At 35.9% G+C, this 20057-nt stretch overlaps 1 protein-coding gene across 4 annotated transcripts in view; it reads left to right on the top strand.

Annotated features, from left to right (window-relative positions):
- Positions 1 to 17913, top strand: part of LOC106473829 (1,2-dihydroxy-3-keto-5-methylthiopentene dioxygenase-like) — a 39455-nt gene extending 21542 nt beyond the window's left edge. Inside the window, exons 4-6 of one of the 4 annotated variants that reach the window (XR_002613782.1) lie at positions 5580 to 5759; positions 6484 to 6641; positions 15514 to 17523. Coding sequence is in view for 2 of the 4 variants with exons in the window: in XM_013934503.2 (XP_013789957.1) it covers positions 5580 to 5759; positions 17164 to 17298 (315 nt within the window). In the remaining 2 variants the exon portion in view is untranslated. Of the gene's footprint in view, positions 1 to 5579; positions 5760 to 6483; positions 6642 to 15513 lie in introns of all 4 variants that reach the window. The other 3 variants (XR_002613783.1, XM_013934503.2, XM_013934504.2) reach the window with 3 other exon arrangements.
- Positions 17914 to 20057: the final 2144 nt, after the last annotated feature.

Below are 20057 nucleotides of genomic sequence, written 5' to 3'. Positions count from 1 at the left end.
ATTTTTAAATACAAATTTAATCTAAACAACGTTCATATTAAAAATAAATACATGACAACAAATTCATTACAGATGTAACAACTGTTCTCCAGTTGACGTTTTGTAGCTCCAATCCAGATGGGGTACATGATACAGCTTTATTTTCACTTTCTCTCTTACTCAGTGTTTCCAGTGCACTGTTCATGACTTGAGCCCATCCTCAGGACCAACTGACTTTACTGACCCTTTTCAGTTTTGGAAAATGGGGATTTTAACCTCAGGAATACATCCAGTCTGCTTAATTATTTATTGGCCTTCTCTTAGAATCTTTTATCAACAAGTATAGGACAACGCTTTAATCTTTGACTCTATATATCTGCTGGCCAATGGGGTTCAATCAGGAGGATCCAACAAGGAGTGGAGTGTACCAGAAAAATCACCCGATGAAACAAACGAATGGGAGGGTACACATAAAGGTATTTGTGAGGCCAATCCTGGCTGAAGGCATCAACATCCAGAGCTTGTGCATGAGGGAAAAGTGACCAAAAAAGGGGAACTTTGTGCTGAGGCTCGTGGCAAATGCATCCAGTAGGGGAGAACCACCTAGGAGGCAAAGGTATCTGAAAATGATTGGATCTGATGACCACTCTGTGGGATAGAGTCAGTCTGGATGTGAAAGACAATCTGCTACCAGATTGAAAGCACCTGGCACATGACATGTGAGAAGAGGATTGTGACTTGCCTGGGCCCAGTATAGAAACAAAGATCTCTAGACCAGGTGCTTTCTTGGTGGTTGATATGAGCCACCACCGTAGATTTGTGAGAATGAACCATCACCAGACAGATGGACAAGAGAAAGGAAGTGAGATAACAACCAACAAACTACCAGAGTTTGAGAACATTGATATGCTAGATGAGTTTGTTGTAGACCAATGGCCTGAAGCTTTGTGGCCTGAAGGGAAGCGTCCATGAACAGATGTACATCTGGATTTGGAGCAGGAAGTGCCACACCCGCTGACATATGGGCTTTGTTGAGCCACCAAAGAGATCGACTCTGAGGGAACGAGGAACAGAAATGGTGGTGGAAAGAGGATCCTGTGCAAGGTTCCATTGTTTGTGAAGTGTCCACTGCAGGGATCTAATATGGGCATGACTGAGGGGGACCAATGCAGTCATGGAAGATCACATCCCCAGAATTGATAGAACCTCTCGAGCAGTGAGTGACCGTGCTAAGAGGGCACAGTGAACTAAATGTTCCATAGAACTGAGGCATAAAGGCAAAGAGAGAGCTCGGCTGATGTTGGTATTGAAGAAGGCCCCCAAACGTTCTAAGTATTGAGTGGGTTAAAGGACTGACTTTTCCCATTTTATCAACCAGCCCACTCGAGCTGCCACAGAAAAGAGTTGGTGAGTATGATTGGTTGACTCCTGTTCAGAATGAGCTAGAATTTGCAAGTATGAATATGATGAGCAAAGACCTGAACAACATGACAAAATACATATGGAGCCGAGGCAAGTCTGAAGGGGAAGGCCTGAAATTGGTAAACCACCCCAAGATGAACAAACCAAAAATAAAGACGGAATTGAAGGGCTATCAGGATGTGGAGATAGACATTGGAAACATCCATTTTTATCATCCATAATCCTAGGAAAAACAGCCATCTCAGGGTGAGAAAGGACTCCACAGTGAACTTAGAGAGTGTGATGAAGAGTTTGAGGCACGACAAATTGTTAACCAGTTGCCAATCCCCAGTTTGCTTGGGGACTACAAAATGATGGGAGTAAAACCCCTCCAAGGGATGGTGAACCGGTTTGATAGTCCACTGCAAAAGAAAATCTTGAACTGCCTATGAAAGATGCTGGTGAGTCAGGATCTTGAGGAGGAAAGGAAATGGAATGAGGAGAAATGGGAGATGGGGAAAGAAACATTTGAAGGAGTCCCTCTGAAAGACCCTTTGTCATCCATTGATCCTCAACAAAGGGGAGCCAATGAGGAATAAAATCCAACAAATGAGCTCCCACAGGCCCCGAACCCACCACAAAAGCTGAAAGGGTGGACTGTTGTCAGGCAGATGTTAGCCACGGCTCAGTATCATCAGGGATGGTGTCAAAGACATAATGTCAAAGAAAAGAAGCATGACATAAATCCCTGAGATAAGTGGAGGGTAAATTAACATGAGCCAGAATGGAGTCCCTACTGATAAGATCTCAACAACAAAGAAACCACGTATGTAATGACAGAGCCAAAGAAGAAATATGGGCCAAAGAGGAAGATAGAAGGTGAAGGTTATCAGCAGAATATCCCTCAGGATTTCTGTGGAGAGCCTCTGAGAGGAGATGTATAGAAGACAGATACCAGAGAAAGGTAGTGAGAGTAAGACAAAGGTGAGAATATTGGACATGTGAGACTAACATTGGATTTGGGAGCTGCCCCTAAAGAGGTAATAAGGATCCCAACAGCTGGTGATCTAAAAATGGATATTGCACCCAATGGTAATCAAGGTCGGACTGATCCTAGACTCTTGGGGTGTGTGGCATATTGATCACTTCATCTAATGGAGAGAAAGTGATCAACATGGACCCAAACATCAGGAGAGGGAGGAAGTAACAAAAATGATTGAGAAAAATGCTCATACAACAAAGAAGGGTGAGGGGAATAACAAATAGGGGAAAGAGACAAAACATCACAAACCTGAGATACAAAATCTGTGAAAGCTGAAGCTGTTCTAGGTGAATCGTCAGGCTGGAACTGGGAAGAAACAGCAAATTCAAGAGGAGGAGAGAGACAACCAAAATAGTCTTCATGCTGAATAATGTCAGCAGACTCTGAAGGAGCTCTGGCAACATCAGGGGACAAAGGGTGATCCAAGTAGCATTTAATCTCCCGACGGACAAAATCAAAAGATCCACAGTCAGGTCACCCACACCTGATAGCTGAGATAGAAGATTGGCTATTGGTATGACTCCTGAAATGGTAACATTGACTTTGGAATTAGTAACTATGATAATGTATAACAAAAAGAAAAAAGAACCATTTCAAATGAAAATAAAAAATGTGTCACACGAAAAGCATGAAGCACAAAAGAAAACATTTGTACTCGAAAGCTGCCAAATGTGAAGTGAAGGTTTGGTAGAGGAGTGTAGAGGGAGTCAAATGTGCCATATGAGCATCTATGCTGCTATTAGTTAATAGATGACGCATAATGATTTGCATCAGAGTTGCATTGGAATGTACTTATTCCAACAAGGCTTGTTGCATGCATAAAGAAAATATTCGCATATAGAGGGCAGCACTGAACGACAATAGCTAATCTTGTGAGAGGAAGTAAATACCATTTTACTTCAACTTTTAAAGCTTTGGTGATTGGGTAGGGAAGCTCATGAATTGAGGGTCATAGATTCGATTCTGATTTTTACCAAATTTGCTCACCCTGTCTTTGTTAAGGCAAAGCATCTGAGGCTGTCACTTTCACTAATTTTTAACTTTTTACTACAGGAAAGACAACTGGCCAGGAGCACCTGCTCCCAACATCATTTTTGCTTATATGTTCAATGGCTTGAGAAATGATGTACTAATTGATTAGCAACTAGCACTAATTGCACTGCTCTACTACTGAGAAAAATGCTTTCCATGTTGATGTTCACATTTTTGAATTGGTCTCTTTTAGAATTCATTCAGACAAGTCCAGTTCAATGCCTATTACTCTGGCACTGGATTCTGCATAGGCTGTATTTTATCTCAACACACAGTATTGTTGTGGGGTAGGTATGTTAACTTCCTTGTTTCAGAGCTCAGCATCCAGTGATCTGATTGTCTTTTATTGTGTCAATCTTCATTTCCATCCTCTTTCTCTCTTGGTGTGGGTATTCTGATTTATAGTATTTTAGAGGTAGATCTACCTAATTTGACTTTTACATATTTATAATTGTAATGGATTTCAAACAGGTACCTAACTCTGATATACATTTTCACCCACCTTTCCACAGTCAGGAGAAATGACATCATGAGGCTAACAATCTGGATTGTTGTAGGAAAACAGTCCTTTTGAAGTTTCTCTGTCACTTGTGTAAGAAATCACACAGAAAGTGGGAGAGTAGAGAACTTTGGCTAAGGTAACTCATGTAATTCATTGTAAAAGACTTCCAGAACTAAAAGATACATGGTTATTGACTCAAAAAAAACATTTACAGTATTTCTGAGGTATGTATCTGCTTGAAACTAACTTTAATTCTAAGAATATAAACATTTCTAAATTTAGTTTTTTACCTTAGAATTTGACCAATATAAATCCGTTTCCCTTATGATTAAAAAATTTTTTAGCTTGGTTTCTAAGTAGCTTTAAACTTCGAACAGTATACATCTATTTATAATCAAATTTGATTGTTTTATTGCTGTCTATGACACTTAATCCTACTTTTTTATACTAATGGTAGTAATGCACTAAATAACTGTTATTTAATTAAATAATGCATCAAAGAACATAGAATAATAGCATGCAAAAAGTAGACAATTTTCCCTGACTATTACAATTTCTCTGACTTTTTAACTATGTGACAAGAACCATTACAAAATCATCAAAGCTAGTCATTATCTTTCCCTTGGGAATGAAGCTTGTACTAACAGTGAAATTGACAATTCTCCATTAAGAAAGTGTTACATAATACATCATTTGATAGTTATAAACCTTGGCTTTCTATTGGTTATAGATAATATAGAATTAAAAGTAAGAGAAAACTATTAACGAATCTTGAAAAAGAGGATGTGACAGGTAGGTGAGGCAAGAGAGGTCTGATTTTCTATTTGTTGGCTCTGTAACCAAACAAAATTGAAGGCTATAAAAATTGTGGTTTGTCTGAGTAATGAGAATTTTATAGTGAGTAATTTACAGTGAATTTCATACTTACTGGAGGGTTGATGGATAAAATGGAGAAGAGAAGATGCCTAGAGAAAATGTCACACTAGGGGAAATTCAGGATTTTTTTAAATATTGCCTTATAAAATTATGAACTTAAAACTTATATACTATTAAAATATGGATTATTAAATAAGATTTTATGCTATACTAATTGCTATAACATAAACAAAAGGTAGATTAATAAAATGTTTAATGTAAGTCATTAAAACCTCTTGACATGTGCAGCAAAGGATGCCCATGGCAATAGGGTTAATTAACTACAAATTACTGTATTATCATAAAGTACATATGATTTTATTTACTTTATTAACTTTAAAAAAAATGTATTTTGTATTTTTCTTTTGCCACTTGTACATTTATATCCAAACATACTTTGTGCTAGACTTGTGTGTAATTAGAGAAGTATAACATGAAAATATTCAGAAATTGTTATTTTAACATGAATATTATTAAAATTTTGCTCAAAGTTTCTACATTATTTGCTGTTGGTCTTTTTCCAGTATCTTTTGGAATTTTGAGATACACTGTAGTTAACTAGAACAAATTTAATAAGGATTTTATTCTTCACCAGTAATAGAAGGGAATTGCATTGAATGTTTAATGAATAGCATTTTCTAATTGGTATGTGTTTTTCATTTTAGAATAGAAATTTGTTCACTTATTTCATTGGGTATATATTTTCAGTTGAAGATATTTTATAAAGAACATCTGCACTCTGATGAAGAGGTTCGATTCTTTTTGGATGGTAGTGGCTATTTTGATGTAAGGGACAAGAATGATAAATGGGTGAGGATTCAGTCAGAAAAGGGGGACTTGCTTGTTCTTCCTGCAGGAATTTATCATCGCTTTACACTTGATACAAATGTAAGTATAAAGGTTATTTCATAATATTTTAAAAACTGTCATGTAGAAAGTAAATTGTTCCATCACATATTATGGTCAAAAAGACTTCTTGTAAAATTTGATAGAATGAAATCTAGAGTTCATTGATTATATTGATTATTTAATAAATTTGTCTAGCACTATTGGTCAAACAAGACCACATAGTAAGGTCAAGCTTTTTTTTATGCTCCTTGATAATCTATTGGATCTTCCTATGCTACTTAGTATTGCCTAACATGAAGCTGAGGACAATATTTCTTTACAATTAGGCTGTTTGTCAATTGCCAATGCCATAAGGAAACCTGTTATTAGTTAATTGTAATAGGTAATGGAGTAACTACTGTAACATCTGGTGGGTCTACCACATCAATTAAACATCTTAATTAATCATCGAATAATTGAATAAATATACGCACACAATTTCACTTAGATTTAACTGAAAGTTTTCTTTTATTGTTGTAAAATGTCTTTCTTTCTTTCTCACTTAATGTGAATATCATTAAGTATGGTAGTACTTAGTAGTAGGGATTGGCCATAAAAATCACCCATTTAAAGCCAACTTTAAAATGTCTGAATATTAACAATGACTATTTTACAGTATTGTCTGAGCAAAACTAAAGCCTAATATATGTGTTTATAGAGTGAATCAAAATTTCACAAGCATACAGAAAAAATGACAAACCTTATTGCTCTAATTCTTTCACAGAACTCTTCCATCTGGTGTCAAGACAGTTCACCAACAGTCTTCTCTGCTCACTCTAGTTTCCAACATATTTAGGTCCAAGGAGATCCAGCAGGATTTTAAAACTTGTGAGCCTAGTTGGGTCTCTTCCCCTGTTGAGCCAGTCATCGAGGGGCTCAGAGGTGACTATTTTTGTGGAAGCATTGCTCTTATAATTCTCATTTCTGAATTCCTTTACAGAAGAACCTTGAGTCACAGAAGTGCTCTCTTAGTGGCTTTCTCTGTATCAATCTCTTTAACCTACTCTATTCTTATTTTCAACCCCCACTGATCTGTTGCATCTTTGGTGCCTCAATGAGGCTGTAGCTATGTCCTCTCTCCAGACAGTGAATGCAGTTTAACAGGTCCTTGACCTCACATTGGGGTTTTACTCTTGTCTTTTTGTAGTTCCCTAAAAAGACAGGCATCCAATCAGAGATGTGTTGCTATTGGATCAATCTATTGGCATTTCTTGGTTCAAGATGGAAGGCTTCCTTGATTTAAGGAGGATGATTTCTTCAGAGTTATGGGTGACCGAGGCCAACATTTTAGATGCTTTTCTTCATTTTGCTATTTATCTGGCTGCTCATTGCTTCTTTTGTTTCATCCACAATGATTGGACCCTTCCCTTCAGATAAGCTGATGGTTTTTGTACTAATTCGGTCTGCATTTCCACATCTGTATGGATAATTGGCTCCTCTTAACTTTGTACTGGGATGCATCCTCTTCCATGACTAGATTCTACGTATTTGGGTTGGTTGATCAAGATCTCAAAGTCAGTATTTGACCGCACTCAGTATCTAATTAATTTGGGGTTTTTACCAGTTTGTTTACTTGGTAGGCCAGACTTCTTCACATCTCTAAGATATGGAGTTTCTGGTTTCTAAAACTTCCATGTCTCCTCTTCTTGCACAAGTGGTTCACACTAGCCTATTTAGACATTCCTTATTATTCTTTTGTGAAGGATCTATTTGCATCCCTGTCAGTAGACTTTAGCAGATCAGTCAATTTGTCCAGAGATCCATTGACTTCTCTCATTTTTCTCTTTCCATCCCTTCACCTCTTGCTGTTGTTGTGGCTCAACTGATCCCACGCATTCTTCTTCCTCCAAACTGCCTGGCCTTGCATCTATTAATGAATGCCTCTGCTCTGATGGATGCATTTCTGAATGCCTTTACCATTTCAGTATTTAGTGTTCATAGGAGTTGTCTTTGAACATAGGGGTGTTGCAAAATAAATCACACTTTTTTCCCCCGAAGTAATGATGAACTTGGGAGGACCATGAATATCATCACTTGTGAGAAAATGTCATTTCAATGTACTCTTGAGTGTTTGACTTATCAAATTTAATTTTTTGCAAAAACTTCTGAATCATGGTGCTCACTAGAACTCAGGTTCGTGTTGCATGTGCTGTCTTCGGAATGGCTCAGAAACTAGTCGCAGACATGCTCCAAGAATTCAAATCTTCCAATCGACACATAGCAATACCGGATTTGATAAATCTGATTAATGCCTAAAAAGTTTCAGAATTGTTGAATTTGAAAGAGTGGTCCATGAAAAAGTGGTGGAATGTTGATTGGGAACTGTCCAGATTTAAATCCCACCGAAAATGTCAGAGCTTTCTTTCAACAATGCACAGAAGAAATGTTGGAAACTTTGCCTGAATGCGAAAGACACAAACATGAAACCTTGATTCGTGTTCTCACTGATGTGCTTGCTCACAGAGACAGCCACAAAAACAGACATGTTTGTTACATTGCTGATATCTTTTGCAAATTGATTAATACTTGTGCGTGAGAATAGTGGTGGCCCAATCAAGCAATATTGATGTTTAGAATTACTTTTTTGATTGAATTAAAATCTTATTTTACTTTGTTATGCTCTCAGGGAAAAAAGTGTGATTTACTTTGCAACACCACTTAATGTCCTCAAGAGATTGATAGTTCTCACATACCTGCCATTTTCTGTCCATGGTTTCCACTGGTTAGGGTAACCAGGAAAAGTCATTGAATTTTATGTTTTGTGTTTGCATTCTCCAAAACATAAGGGAATTTAATTTTACAAACAAAAACTGGGAAGATCCTGCAAATTTCATGTGATTCAGTGATGCTTTTAAGACATGAATGGTGAGAAAAAGAAAATTATCATTAGTGCCAAAAAAATTGCAAATAGATTAATTCGGGAGTATTTAGCATGTCAATATGTGTATTTGATGTATAAACTTTGTTGTATCTAAATTTATCTATTCTGTTTACAGTTAATTGTTATGAATTATGAAGTTAGCTGTAAACAGTAGCTAGATCCCCACCTAAACAGTGTAAAGTCTTCTGACAAAACTTCGTCTTGTCTTCCTAAAACTAGTTCAAGGAGGAGCATTTTACTGCAGTCTAAAAGCTCTTAACAAAATACTGTTTAAAGATAGACTGTCTATTGAATATGTTAATTTGGTTTGACACATGTTAGGGCATTAATAAAAGTCCCCAGGCCAGTAGTAATAGAAGAAAGTATAATACCCAAGGATATATTACCTCATTGACATATTTGCACAAAAACAATTTTAAATATGTCAAAATTATAATTAACAATTTATTTTGATAAAGCCTGGCAGTTTATAGATAAATAGATCTATACAGTTTTGGTGAGTTTTCTCTTTATTTCATATCTTGTTTTATACTTATTCAATTAATTAGAAAAGAAAATCTAATAATTATAAACAATAATAATTTATCAGTAATTTTGTTTTATTTCATTATGACAAAAATATATGTCACTAAACCTTGGCTATAATACAAGAAGTCATGATGTGCAGGACAGCTTTGGCAGGGGTCATTGACAGGGATATCTCCAAGAGATAGGTAGATATCGCAAGTGATTGTTAAGGAAAGCCCATATAAAGCAAAATATAGATGGTATAATATCAGTAATTTTAATATAACAACAAATTTGGGGAAAACATCAAGACACAGTATTGAAATACTGATTGTTTCATTGAGAGCATCTAATAATGTAGCACATACAGTGAAGGTAATTCTTCATTCTCTCCGATTTCCCTTCTTTCCATCCTTCACCTTTAGTTTGATCTGATCAGGATAGGCTTCTACATCCTGTACATGCTGTTCGTTGTAACATTCCCTGCATGGCTTCCTTCCATGGATCTTGTTTCATCCCCTGGCAACATTATTCTGGTTAAGACCTTTTGATTCGATTGGCTTATTCCTCCTTGTTTCCTTTTTCCTGAAGTCTGTTCCAGGTGTTGTCACATCAGATCAGGCATCTTACCTTTTCCCTGGCATCTTATCTCTGTCGTCCATTGGAGGAAATTCTTCATGCAGGCATGCGGACTATTACTCATACATTCATCTCCCACTATCTGCATTGGGTTGTTGTTCCTTCTTCATTGGGTTACTGTCTTCAACCTGTCACCATCCTTCAGACTTCAGTGAGACTACAAGTTACCTTTTTATATACATTTTAATTTCTTTCAGAGGCATGTCCCTTTTTATTGTCAGGATCCCACTCTGTGGTGAGTATTGCCTGTCCAGGTATACTTAATACATCACAAGTCTGCACTGTACGACCATGGTGCTATAGCAAAATACAATATTCATAGGGTCAATAACACACATTGTTCAGATGGGGTGTTCCACAAGATCACTAGTAGGTTTTCCCTCGCGATATATTTGCTTCATTAATATGCCCATTATGGACCATAATAACCCATGGACTTTCATGGCCAAAGCAGAAGAAAATAACAGCTCATCCCTGCTGTCACTTTGATTGAATAAATCAGGGGTGGGTTTTTGTGGTCACCTGTTGCACAGTCTCTGGTGTTGGCATTCCTCCAGACACTCCACCTCATTTTATCCATCCTTGTTCTACTGGTGGAGTATGCGAGTTCTTGCCACTTTCCAGTTCTGAGCTGCTGGGGTGGTGGGCCATGGAGGTTTCCTCCTAAATGTGTTCTAACTAATAAATAAATACACAACATCCATTCAGTTGAGAATAGGACAATGGTGTTCTGCTGGTGTAGGTGATACAGGTCCTCCATGTGTCCCATTTTTGTACAGTGGGCTCCAAGGGTTGATGCTGTGCCTGGCTCATATGACTATCTGGAGGGTGCAGTTGTGTATCATTTATTGGGGCAATCCATTTCCATGTGATGGTATCTGGAAGTTAGTGATGCACTCCAGTGTTGTACAGTCTTGTTTGAATGTTGATGTTACACCAACTTCTGTGACTATCCAAAAGGCATGGTTGCATATGAGTTATAGGGGCAATACACTTCTGTGCAGTGATGACCGGTAGTTGATGATGTTACGTTGGAGTAGATCCATCACATTGCAGTTCACCCTTTGATTGGGATCCCTCTTCGTACCATCATGTGGATTTTGGTTCCCGGTGACTGGTTTTGGATTTAAGGCAGGACTGATCAACATAAGTCCTCAAACATGTATTGCCTGTGTTTTTCGTATTCCTCACTCAATTTGTCTCATGATCACAAAAAAAGGCAGATAATGTTTAAGGAGGTGGCAGTTCTCCCTCTGGCACTCTTCCTCAGGAAGGTTTTGTGGCTAAGGTTGCTGTGCCACTGTGGAGTGCCTATTGGATTTAGTTTGAATATGATGTGACCTCTCGCAGGGGAACATCTCTTACTGCCACCATTCGGATGTTGGGTTTTCAGGATGTATGGTTAGTTGTGGATGGTGCACCTGCGCCTGCTTCGTAGATAAGTTTGCACAGAATGTACTTCTGTTCTCCTGAACTTGAGGTAAAGATGGTGTGGACCCTCCTCCTACCACGGATAAGAGATTACATTCCCGATACCACTTGGTTTTGGACTGGAGTTGACCTGTTGTGTATAGTCCTTCGCACCCTAGCCACTCTACCTACACTTTGGAACACATCCAGTTTTTTTTTCCCCCACATTACCTTCTGTAGAGGATTCATCTGATCTTCAATAGGAGTGAGAGCATATCAGTGATTCGGATTCCAATCCAATTGTTTTCTCTCTCTCTCTCTCTCATGTTTTGGTCGTGCTCCCACCCCTCCCAGTGTTTTCTGTTGCAATCTCCTATCAGTATAAGGTGTTCTTTGGATGCTTTCGAAAGGTGCTTTTTTTATCCCTTGCATCAATCCCTTCACCTTTTCAATGTGGGATTCTAGTTACATATGTGAGATGTAATGTACTGTATCAGAAGTTTTAATTTTCCAATACTTAAAATATATTTCAGATAGGTACTTATCTCCTCTCACACTTCCCACCCATCTTCCCACTGAAAACCAATGCTTCCTTTTCTGCCTAAACCCTAAGTGATAGTTTGATAGAATCTAATAGAGGGAGTCACATGCATTAGGAGGGTGACACACTTCTATTGATTGAAGTTTGTAGCATGATGATTCGCATGCGAGACCATAATCATGGGGTACATTGGAGTGCAAGGCTTGTAGCATACGAAAAAATTTTTGCATATAGAGGACAGCACTGAATGAGAATAGCTATATATGTGAGAGGAGGAAAGTAACTATAAAAAATATATTTTTAGTATATGAAAATTATATTGTTCAAGCAAGGGCCTGAAAGCTGCAAATATTTTGCGGGTCATGGCTAATATATATTAATGCTAGTACTGTTTCTCTCTCATGTTCTGGTGAATGTGCTTTTTCTCTCTATGATTCTCAGCTGTGGAACTATTGTATATTATATGCCAGTATTAATGTGGAGCTTATTATTATAGTTAGGTGCAACTATATTGTAGAGATGTGATAAAACAAGTAAATGCTAGTTTTGTGGGTAAACATTGTTAGATGCTCTGATAGAGGTAGAAACAAGAAGATTGTGTAGTGAAATTTATAAGAAATAATTTATTTAATTAATTGTTTTAATTAACATATAGCATTATATAGGAAGATGAGATATGTATGACTCCAAATACATAATGGAAACCTTGAGAAATACAGCAGACCAAAGAATGTTATAAAAAAAAAAGGACACTAATTAGCAAACCACATTACCAAATAAGGATAAGACAAACTCAAAACACATTACATGAGTTAGCTGGATACACATTCCAGGCCTTGACCCAAGAAGTATGGAAACTAACAGTTATGAATACCAGTGCCAAACAGATGCAATTCCATGAGAGAAAGCAACAAATGTTTATATTAGAAACCATCATGTGTATAAAACATGTTTTCAAACCTGGAAACATCTTGCTCCAGCCAATCTAGACCTACTAGGACCTGCTACTATCCAGAAATCCACATAAGCTGTGTTACAAACCCTTGAGGGGATTTGTCGCACCAACTTTGTAAGTATAATAATGCTATCTCTGTTCTAGTCTAACAGTTTTACTTTAATAATGTACAATGTCTGAAGAGAAGAAAAGTGAAAAACGTTAATTGTATTGAAGATTTAATAAGGCTAGTAAAATATATTGAATTGCTAAGGGATATATTGGAAGATTTATTATAATTGTATAAGACAGTGGTTTCCACATTCTGGTCCACGAACTCTTTGGGAGTTTGCAAAATGTTTCAAGGGTTTATTGGAAAAATTCTGTAATGGTAAAAGGAAAAGTGTTTGCGTGCTAAAGTTTCAAATTTATGCAAAAATGAGAATTGGCACTTTTTTTTTCACAAACTATGAAGGAAGTGGCAGACATTGTGGACAATTAATTTGACATATGCATAAATAATTAATTAAACATAAGTACAGAAATTCAAGCCTAATAAAAGTAACTGACAACTATTTTGGTTCCTTGGGGACCGAAACAAAGGTCATTGTATCCAATGTAGCAGCAGTGCAGTGATTCAGTTGGTTAGTCTCTCTCAGTGGTGTGCTGTTTTGCTTTGGCAAGACTTGAGTGAACGTTCTCATTTACAAATTTGTTTACTTGTTAGTGTTCTCAGTGTGTTATTTTTTTACTTGAACTGTTTTACAGTAATGAACAAGTAGCTGAAAATGGGAAGTGTAAGGATGTGAGAAAACAAACAGCGAACATCAGCTAGTGTTTTGTCAGGTCCAAAATGTGAAAAAAATCTAAGTCAAATGATCAAGATGATCCCAGAAAGTCACTTATTAAGAAAAGAAAGTATGATGACAGTTATATAAAATATGGCTTTGTATGCCTTAGTGATCAAGAGTATTCAAAACGAAGGTGCATAATTTGTGGTGATGTTCTAGCAAACAGCAGCCTCAAACCTCCTCTAATTCGGCACCACTTAGAAACTAGACACTCCACACAACTCGAAAATTGACAAGCATTAATATTTTGAAGCAAAAATTAGTCAAGTAGAAAAGTGGCATTCTCAGTTTTGTATCCAAAGCAAACACTTAGAATGAAAATGCACTTAAAGTGTCATACTGAGTGAGCTCCGGAGTAGCAAAAGCTTCAAAAGCCCATACCGTAGCAGAGAGCTTGATTGGGCTATGTATGAAAGACATAGTTCAGTGTATGTTCAGAGAAAAGGCTGCAAAAAAGATTGGCATGCTACCTTTGTCCAATAATACATTGTTGCAGATAATTCATAACATGTCAAGTAATGTAAAGACCACAATTGTACAGAGGGTGAAACATGGTTTATATTATACTATACAGATGAATCAACTAATGTTTCTAATCTATCTATTTTGCTAATGTGTGTACTTGATGTGAATGAAGGTACGTTTGAAGAACACTTTTTGTTTTGCCATCCATTTAAAGAGCATACAACTGGAAAAGATATCTTCAATCTGATTAATGAATATTTTCAAGAAACTGAAATAGATTGGTGTTGTTCCTCTCAGGTTTGGAATATGTGGGCTGGGATTCTTTAACATTAGGTGTCTGTTACTTGTTGGCGATAAATTCGAACAATAAACGGACAGCACACAATCCACTTGTTTTCAAACAATATATTCAAAACAAGTCAAACATATGTACAAAAATGCTTTACACTGTAGGATATCACAGTTGTTTCTAAAACTCTAAATAATTCTCTTTTTTTCAGTTATCACAATATAATTAATTTACTTGGTTACCTCATGGGTTAACACAGTTGTATGCAGAGCTTTAGATAGTTCTTCTTTATGGTAAAAGTCCACACAGGCTAATTCAGTTACTTTAGAACTCAAATGACAAGACTAATTATTTTACTCAATGTTTCTTACTGCACAATCTGCAATAAATTCACTTGTGCTACCACAGTTGTATCCAGAACTTTAAATAATTGTCTCATTTTTTGTCAAAGTCCACACAGGCAGGTTCAATTACCTTAGAATGCACTTTGGCAATACAAATGATTCTCCAACAGTTATCTAGGCATCTGCACTGATGGGGGCCACATCAATGATGGGGAAGTAGCTCAAACATAAAAAGGTTGCATCAAACATGTCTTGGACTTATTGTAGTATCTATAGGCAAGCTCTAGAGGCATAATGCATGCCTGAGGGACTGGATTAAGTGCTGGACAATGCAATGAAAATAGTGAATTTCATAAAATCACAGCCAACAACTTCCAGAATAGCTCAGGCACTTTGAGTGGTGTGCACAATTGTCTGTTGACCCATACTGAAGTTAGATGGCTCTCATGGGGCAACATCCTTGTGCACTTGTTGAGATCAAAGCAGAAATCTTATTTTTTTCAGCCGCCCCTTCCACCTCATCAGATGTATGGAAAATTGTTTGGCTCTAGAATCTAGCTTATTTAAAAGACATTTTCTCAAGGATCAGTGACCTATATTTATCTCTTCAAGGCCTCAGTATAACAGTTTTCAACATGCAAGACCAAGTTGAATCTATGATAAAGAAGCTGTAGTTCTGGGAAAGGTGTTTGGAAACCAACTAAACTGGGTGTTTCAGTACTCTTCATGACTTCCTGGCAGAAAATTAATTTTGGTTGGATCAGTGCATTCAAACCAACATAACAGCACATCTAAAAGGACATTGTACAATATTCAGGAAATAGTTTCCAGCTATGTCAGACAATAATGACTGGACTCACAACCCCATTCATAATATTGCTTTCTCATTGCAGATACTGAACATGGAGGAAAAAAAAAGAAATTGACTGAGGTCTTCTGTGATTACGAACTGAAAAGGAGTTTCAGAAGTCTGTCGTTGATCAACTTTTTGGCTGAGTTTAAGAAATATGTATCCTATGCTGGCAGAAAAAGCTACCGCAGTTTTGTTACTGTTTTCCACAACATAGTTACAAAAAATATTCATTTATTAGTTAGCCAGGCCATATTTTTTGTTCAACTTGGGGCATGATAGTGTGGTGTAGCTAACTATGGATGGATATTTGCTGTAAAATTATTATCAATGCTTTAAGTGTAGCTGTCAGTTTGGCCATCAGTTTTGATTTCATTCCTTTAAGTCACACACTGTATCCTTTTTTGACCACACCCTTTTTTTCATGCCTAAGGTATTTTTAATCAGATATTATGACTTTTTGTCAATACACACCAACAAATCCCAGCAAGTAAGAAAGTGCCACTCAGTAGTAACCAAAATTAACTTTAGGATCATAATCCTATTATTTGGAGTAGACCTATACTTTACAGAACAAACCAGATTCCTTAAAATATGTGGTAGTAATTTTCCTCTCTAAAACAGAGTCAATAACATCCTTTATAGTAATGCCATGGAATCAAGATTAACAGTTTCTTGTCATCACCCACATGTACTTGGTATAGCTGTATCAAGCATCATTATTTATGATAATTGCATAAGCTAATTTCACATGACACTAAATGCTCTTTAATTAGGATAATTTGATAAAATTTAGCAAATTTGTGCATATAAGTTGGCAATGAATAATAACCATCCACCCATATGATTCTTTTGAAAACTTCAGCTAGAAACTGCTAATCTAGTTTGCTTGGCCTAACACCAATATTTATGCATCTGCACATACTTTCACCCTATAGTTTTGCTATAAATCAGCTGTATTTAATCCAAGTGACAAAAACTAAAAACATTCCACTTTTACTCTTAGGTGAAGCTGAAGTAAAACTTTTAGACCCATAGCTCAAGTGAGTTTTTGCATGAGTGGTTTTGGTTGAATAACTTTGCACATGTGGCTTATATGTAGACCAAATTTGACACCTAATTGTAGGATGTAAAGATCTGTCAGTGAACCACATTTGAAAAGAATCCATAAAAGTTAAGTATGTTTTTTAATCAAATAAAATTTCTGTACTTTCGGTGCAAAGAAGAAATTCAATCAGAATTGGACATTTTATATCTCCTGTCTTTCTTAATGGATTGCCTTGAAATTTGGTATGTGAAGTAAGGGTCCAGTAGAGCACATACACTGAAAATATTTTTGTTTGGCTTTTTGTTTTTAATTTTTTCTTTTGGATGGAATATACAAGATAGTTTGCAAACATAAAACTTTGAAAAGATGTAATATGATCTATGAATTCATCGTAATCATCATTCAATTACAATTTTTTTTGGTAATGTTTTATTAAAGCAATTGAAATAAATGTATGATGCTTCATAATTATAAATACTTCTAAATGTGTTTCAAAATATCCACCATAAAATTGTGTGTATATATATATGGAAAAGTTTTTGTTTTAAATGAAACAAAATACACGATTGTAATTAGAAGCTTGAGCTATAGTTAAATTTTTGTCGTGAATGTTGCCTTAAAACTTCTTTTCTCATCCATTTATAGAATTATGCAAAAGTCATTAGATTTTTCAGTGGTGAGCCATGTTGGAAACCCAATAATAGACCATCTGATGACCATCCAGCAAGACAGAAGTACCTGAAACAATTAGCTGAAGGATTTCATGAATGCCCTTTATAAAAACCAGAAATTATTTTTATTTGAATTAAATGATGATAAAAATAGATTTCACATGTTTTATTTTTCTTACTAAGCTTCAGTTTTTAATGCAGTTTTTATAATATGTCAACGAATCACTTAAAGTCAGTTAGAATAAACCTTTCTTTCAGTTATGTTACTTATAAAACTTCAGTTAAGTTACATAAAAAAAAGAAACATAATAAATAATCCTTATTAAGTATCAAAGCTATAAGTGTGTCATGACTAACTAAATAGTTTTGAGTTTTGATTGGGTTAAGTATGCATTTAAATTTGATTATTGATTTGATGTATTTTTAGACATGCATCCATCTTTAGTCTTCTATTTAGATATGGTTTTGCTTAATGTTTCTTGAAATATACTTAACTGTTATTCCTTAAATTTGAGTTTTCCTCACAAATTGTTTGTCTCACTCACAACCTTTCATTTATAATTTCAGTAAGTGTCTTCAGATGTTCTAAGAATCCACTTCCCCATAATCAGTGAAGTGAATGATTCATTACTACATATGTTATGAGCCTATGTTAAATGTAACTTATGTTCAAATATCTAAACTTGGACCAATATAAATAGCAAAGTACTTTTTTTGTAAAGAATTTTAATAGAACTGTTTGAGCTGTAACAACATGCACAAATCAGTATGTCCAAATCTCCCCAGATTAGTTCCAAACTTTGATAACTGTAGTTATAATACCAGAGCAAACGCTGAACTGAGCATGGTATAGACAGTTGATCAAAACATGCAAAATGTTTGTTTTTTTTTTTCTGTGTTTTGACAATTTCTTTTTTAGATTTTTTAAGATGACAGCAGTTCATACATAGCTACTCAATACTATTTGGAATTGGTTTTGTAACATGACTTTTGCATAGTTCAGTTTATAAGGCTTTATCAACGAGAAGATCTGAATATAATGTAAAAGTATACATAAGTGAAAATTATAATCATGGACAACTTGTAGGAGATGACCAAAATATACACAAAAGATTGTTTTTGTAAAATACTAAAAAAAAGCATAAACATTCTCCATACTTGTTACTGCAATATAATTAATTTTTATAAAACGTTCCTAAAACATTTATTTAGATTTAATTTTCAGAAGAAAAATTAATAAGCATTTAGTCTCGGAGATGATGGGCAGTCAGCTAGTGTAATGATAAATAACTGAAATATTAATTAAATAAGCATTAAAACACTAATGTTTAAGATTTGTAATGCACTGCACAAAACAGTTAAAGATTAATTTATAACATCTTAGCTATGAAAAGACATAACTACTGTTATAAAATAATTCAATCCCATATTAGTCCATTTTGTGGAAAGAGGTACCTGATGATCTATCCTGATTTGACATGCAAATAATTAGTTATTCAGAACATGCTCATCATAATTATTTGATAGAAGTTGCTTTCAGATCAAGACATTTCAGCATGGACTATGATCACCATGAAAAACAAAATCATTCTGGTACTTGTATTACTTGCTTAAAACTATAAAATATTGATAAAGTTGTAGTGTACATGTACTCTCAACTAGTTTAGCCTTGCCTACCCCGTTTTAAATCTAGTATCCACCCACTTTGAGATTCCAAATGGATAAAAAAATCGATTACAAATAATATATAGAAGTTAAGCCCCAAAATAATAATAAAAAATTAAAATATCATTCTTTCTAGAAAATTTCTAGGGATGAATATTGTTACGTCTCTGTTTGTTAATTAATTTTCCGTAACTTCGTTCCGACTGAAATTTTAGCGACACAAGTCCTTACTTAATAAAACTGGTTTATTCTTTCTGAATATAACTTTACCGATACACTTATTTTCAACAGTCGCTCTATAACAAACGTTTTAACAACGAACGTTAACTTCAACAATACTTCTGACTGCAGTTCAATTACTCACTACCCACACACACATTATTCCGTCACGTTGTCACCCTCTTATATATATACCAGACTACCCTATATCTAGTAATCTCCCGACAATTCATGAAGGAACAAGATAGTTCTAGAAACGTCACATAACCTCGCTGATGCAACAATATGTTTACTAGCTAGTATTCGTAAAAACCGCCATTTGGCAAACTCCTTTCTTGGGTCTCCTTAGTAGCGGTTAATGCCCTTTTCTCATCTACATATTTCGAGGGCACAATTTGAGCTATATTCCAGTGCTGAGCTGCAGTACTACTGCATTACTTCTTTTTTTGTAATATTTATAAATTTTATCTCTGTGTTTAGTATCATTTGCCTTACAGATCGTTTATATATTTATGCATGAAGGTAAACGCTACCGGTAATTTACAGCTGATTTTGTAACTAATAGGGGGATTATTTACAAGAGCTTCAACGGTGGCTTCTTCAGGTGGCACGTCATCAGCAGCATCATTTGTTCTGTTGTCCACTTCATCGTAACTGAAATGTCCTGGACCGTGATAACGCCAAAGCCTGTTGGCATGCGCCACTTTTGGCTTACCTCGCCGACCACATTTTATCCGGAAAGTCACGTCTGAGAGACGATCCACTATGTCATATGGGCCTTCCCATGGAGAAGACAACTTAGGAGACTTCCCTTTGGTCTTTCTGGGATGAAACAACCATACCTTGTCTCCTGGTACAAAGCTGACTTCAGTAGATCTCTTATCATAAGTTAACTTCATTGAATCAGCAGACGTTTTCAAGTTTGAATGCACTTGATGGTGGATATCATCTATACTTTCCGACAACACTTTCACAAACTCTGAC

The sequence above is a fragment of the Limulus polyphemus genome, unplaced genomic scaffold, assembly GCF_000517525.1.
Source record: "Limulus polyphemus unplaced genomic scaffold, Limulus_polyphemus-2.1.2 Scaffold6537, whole genome shotgun sequence".
NCBI lineage: Eukaryota > Metazoa > Arthropoda > Merostomata > Xiphosura > Limulidae > Limulus > Limulus polyphemus.
This window is presented reverse-complemented; position numbering and strand designations above follow the sequence as displayed.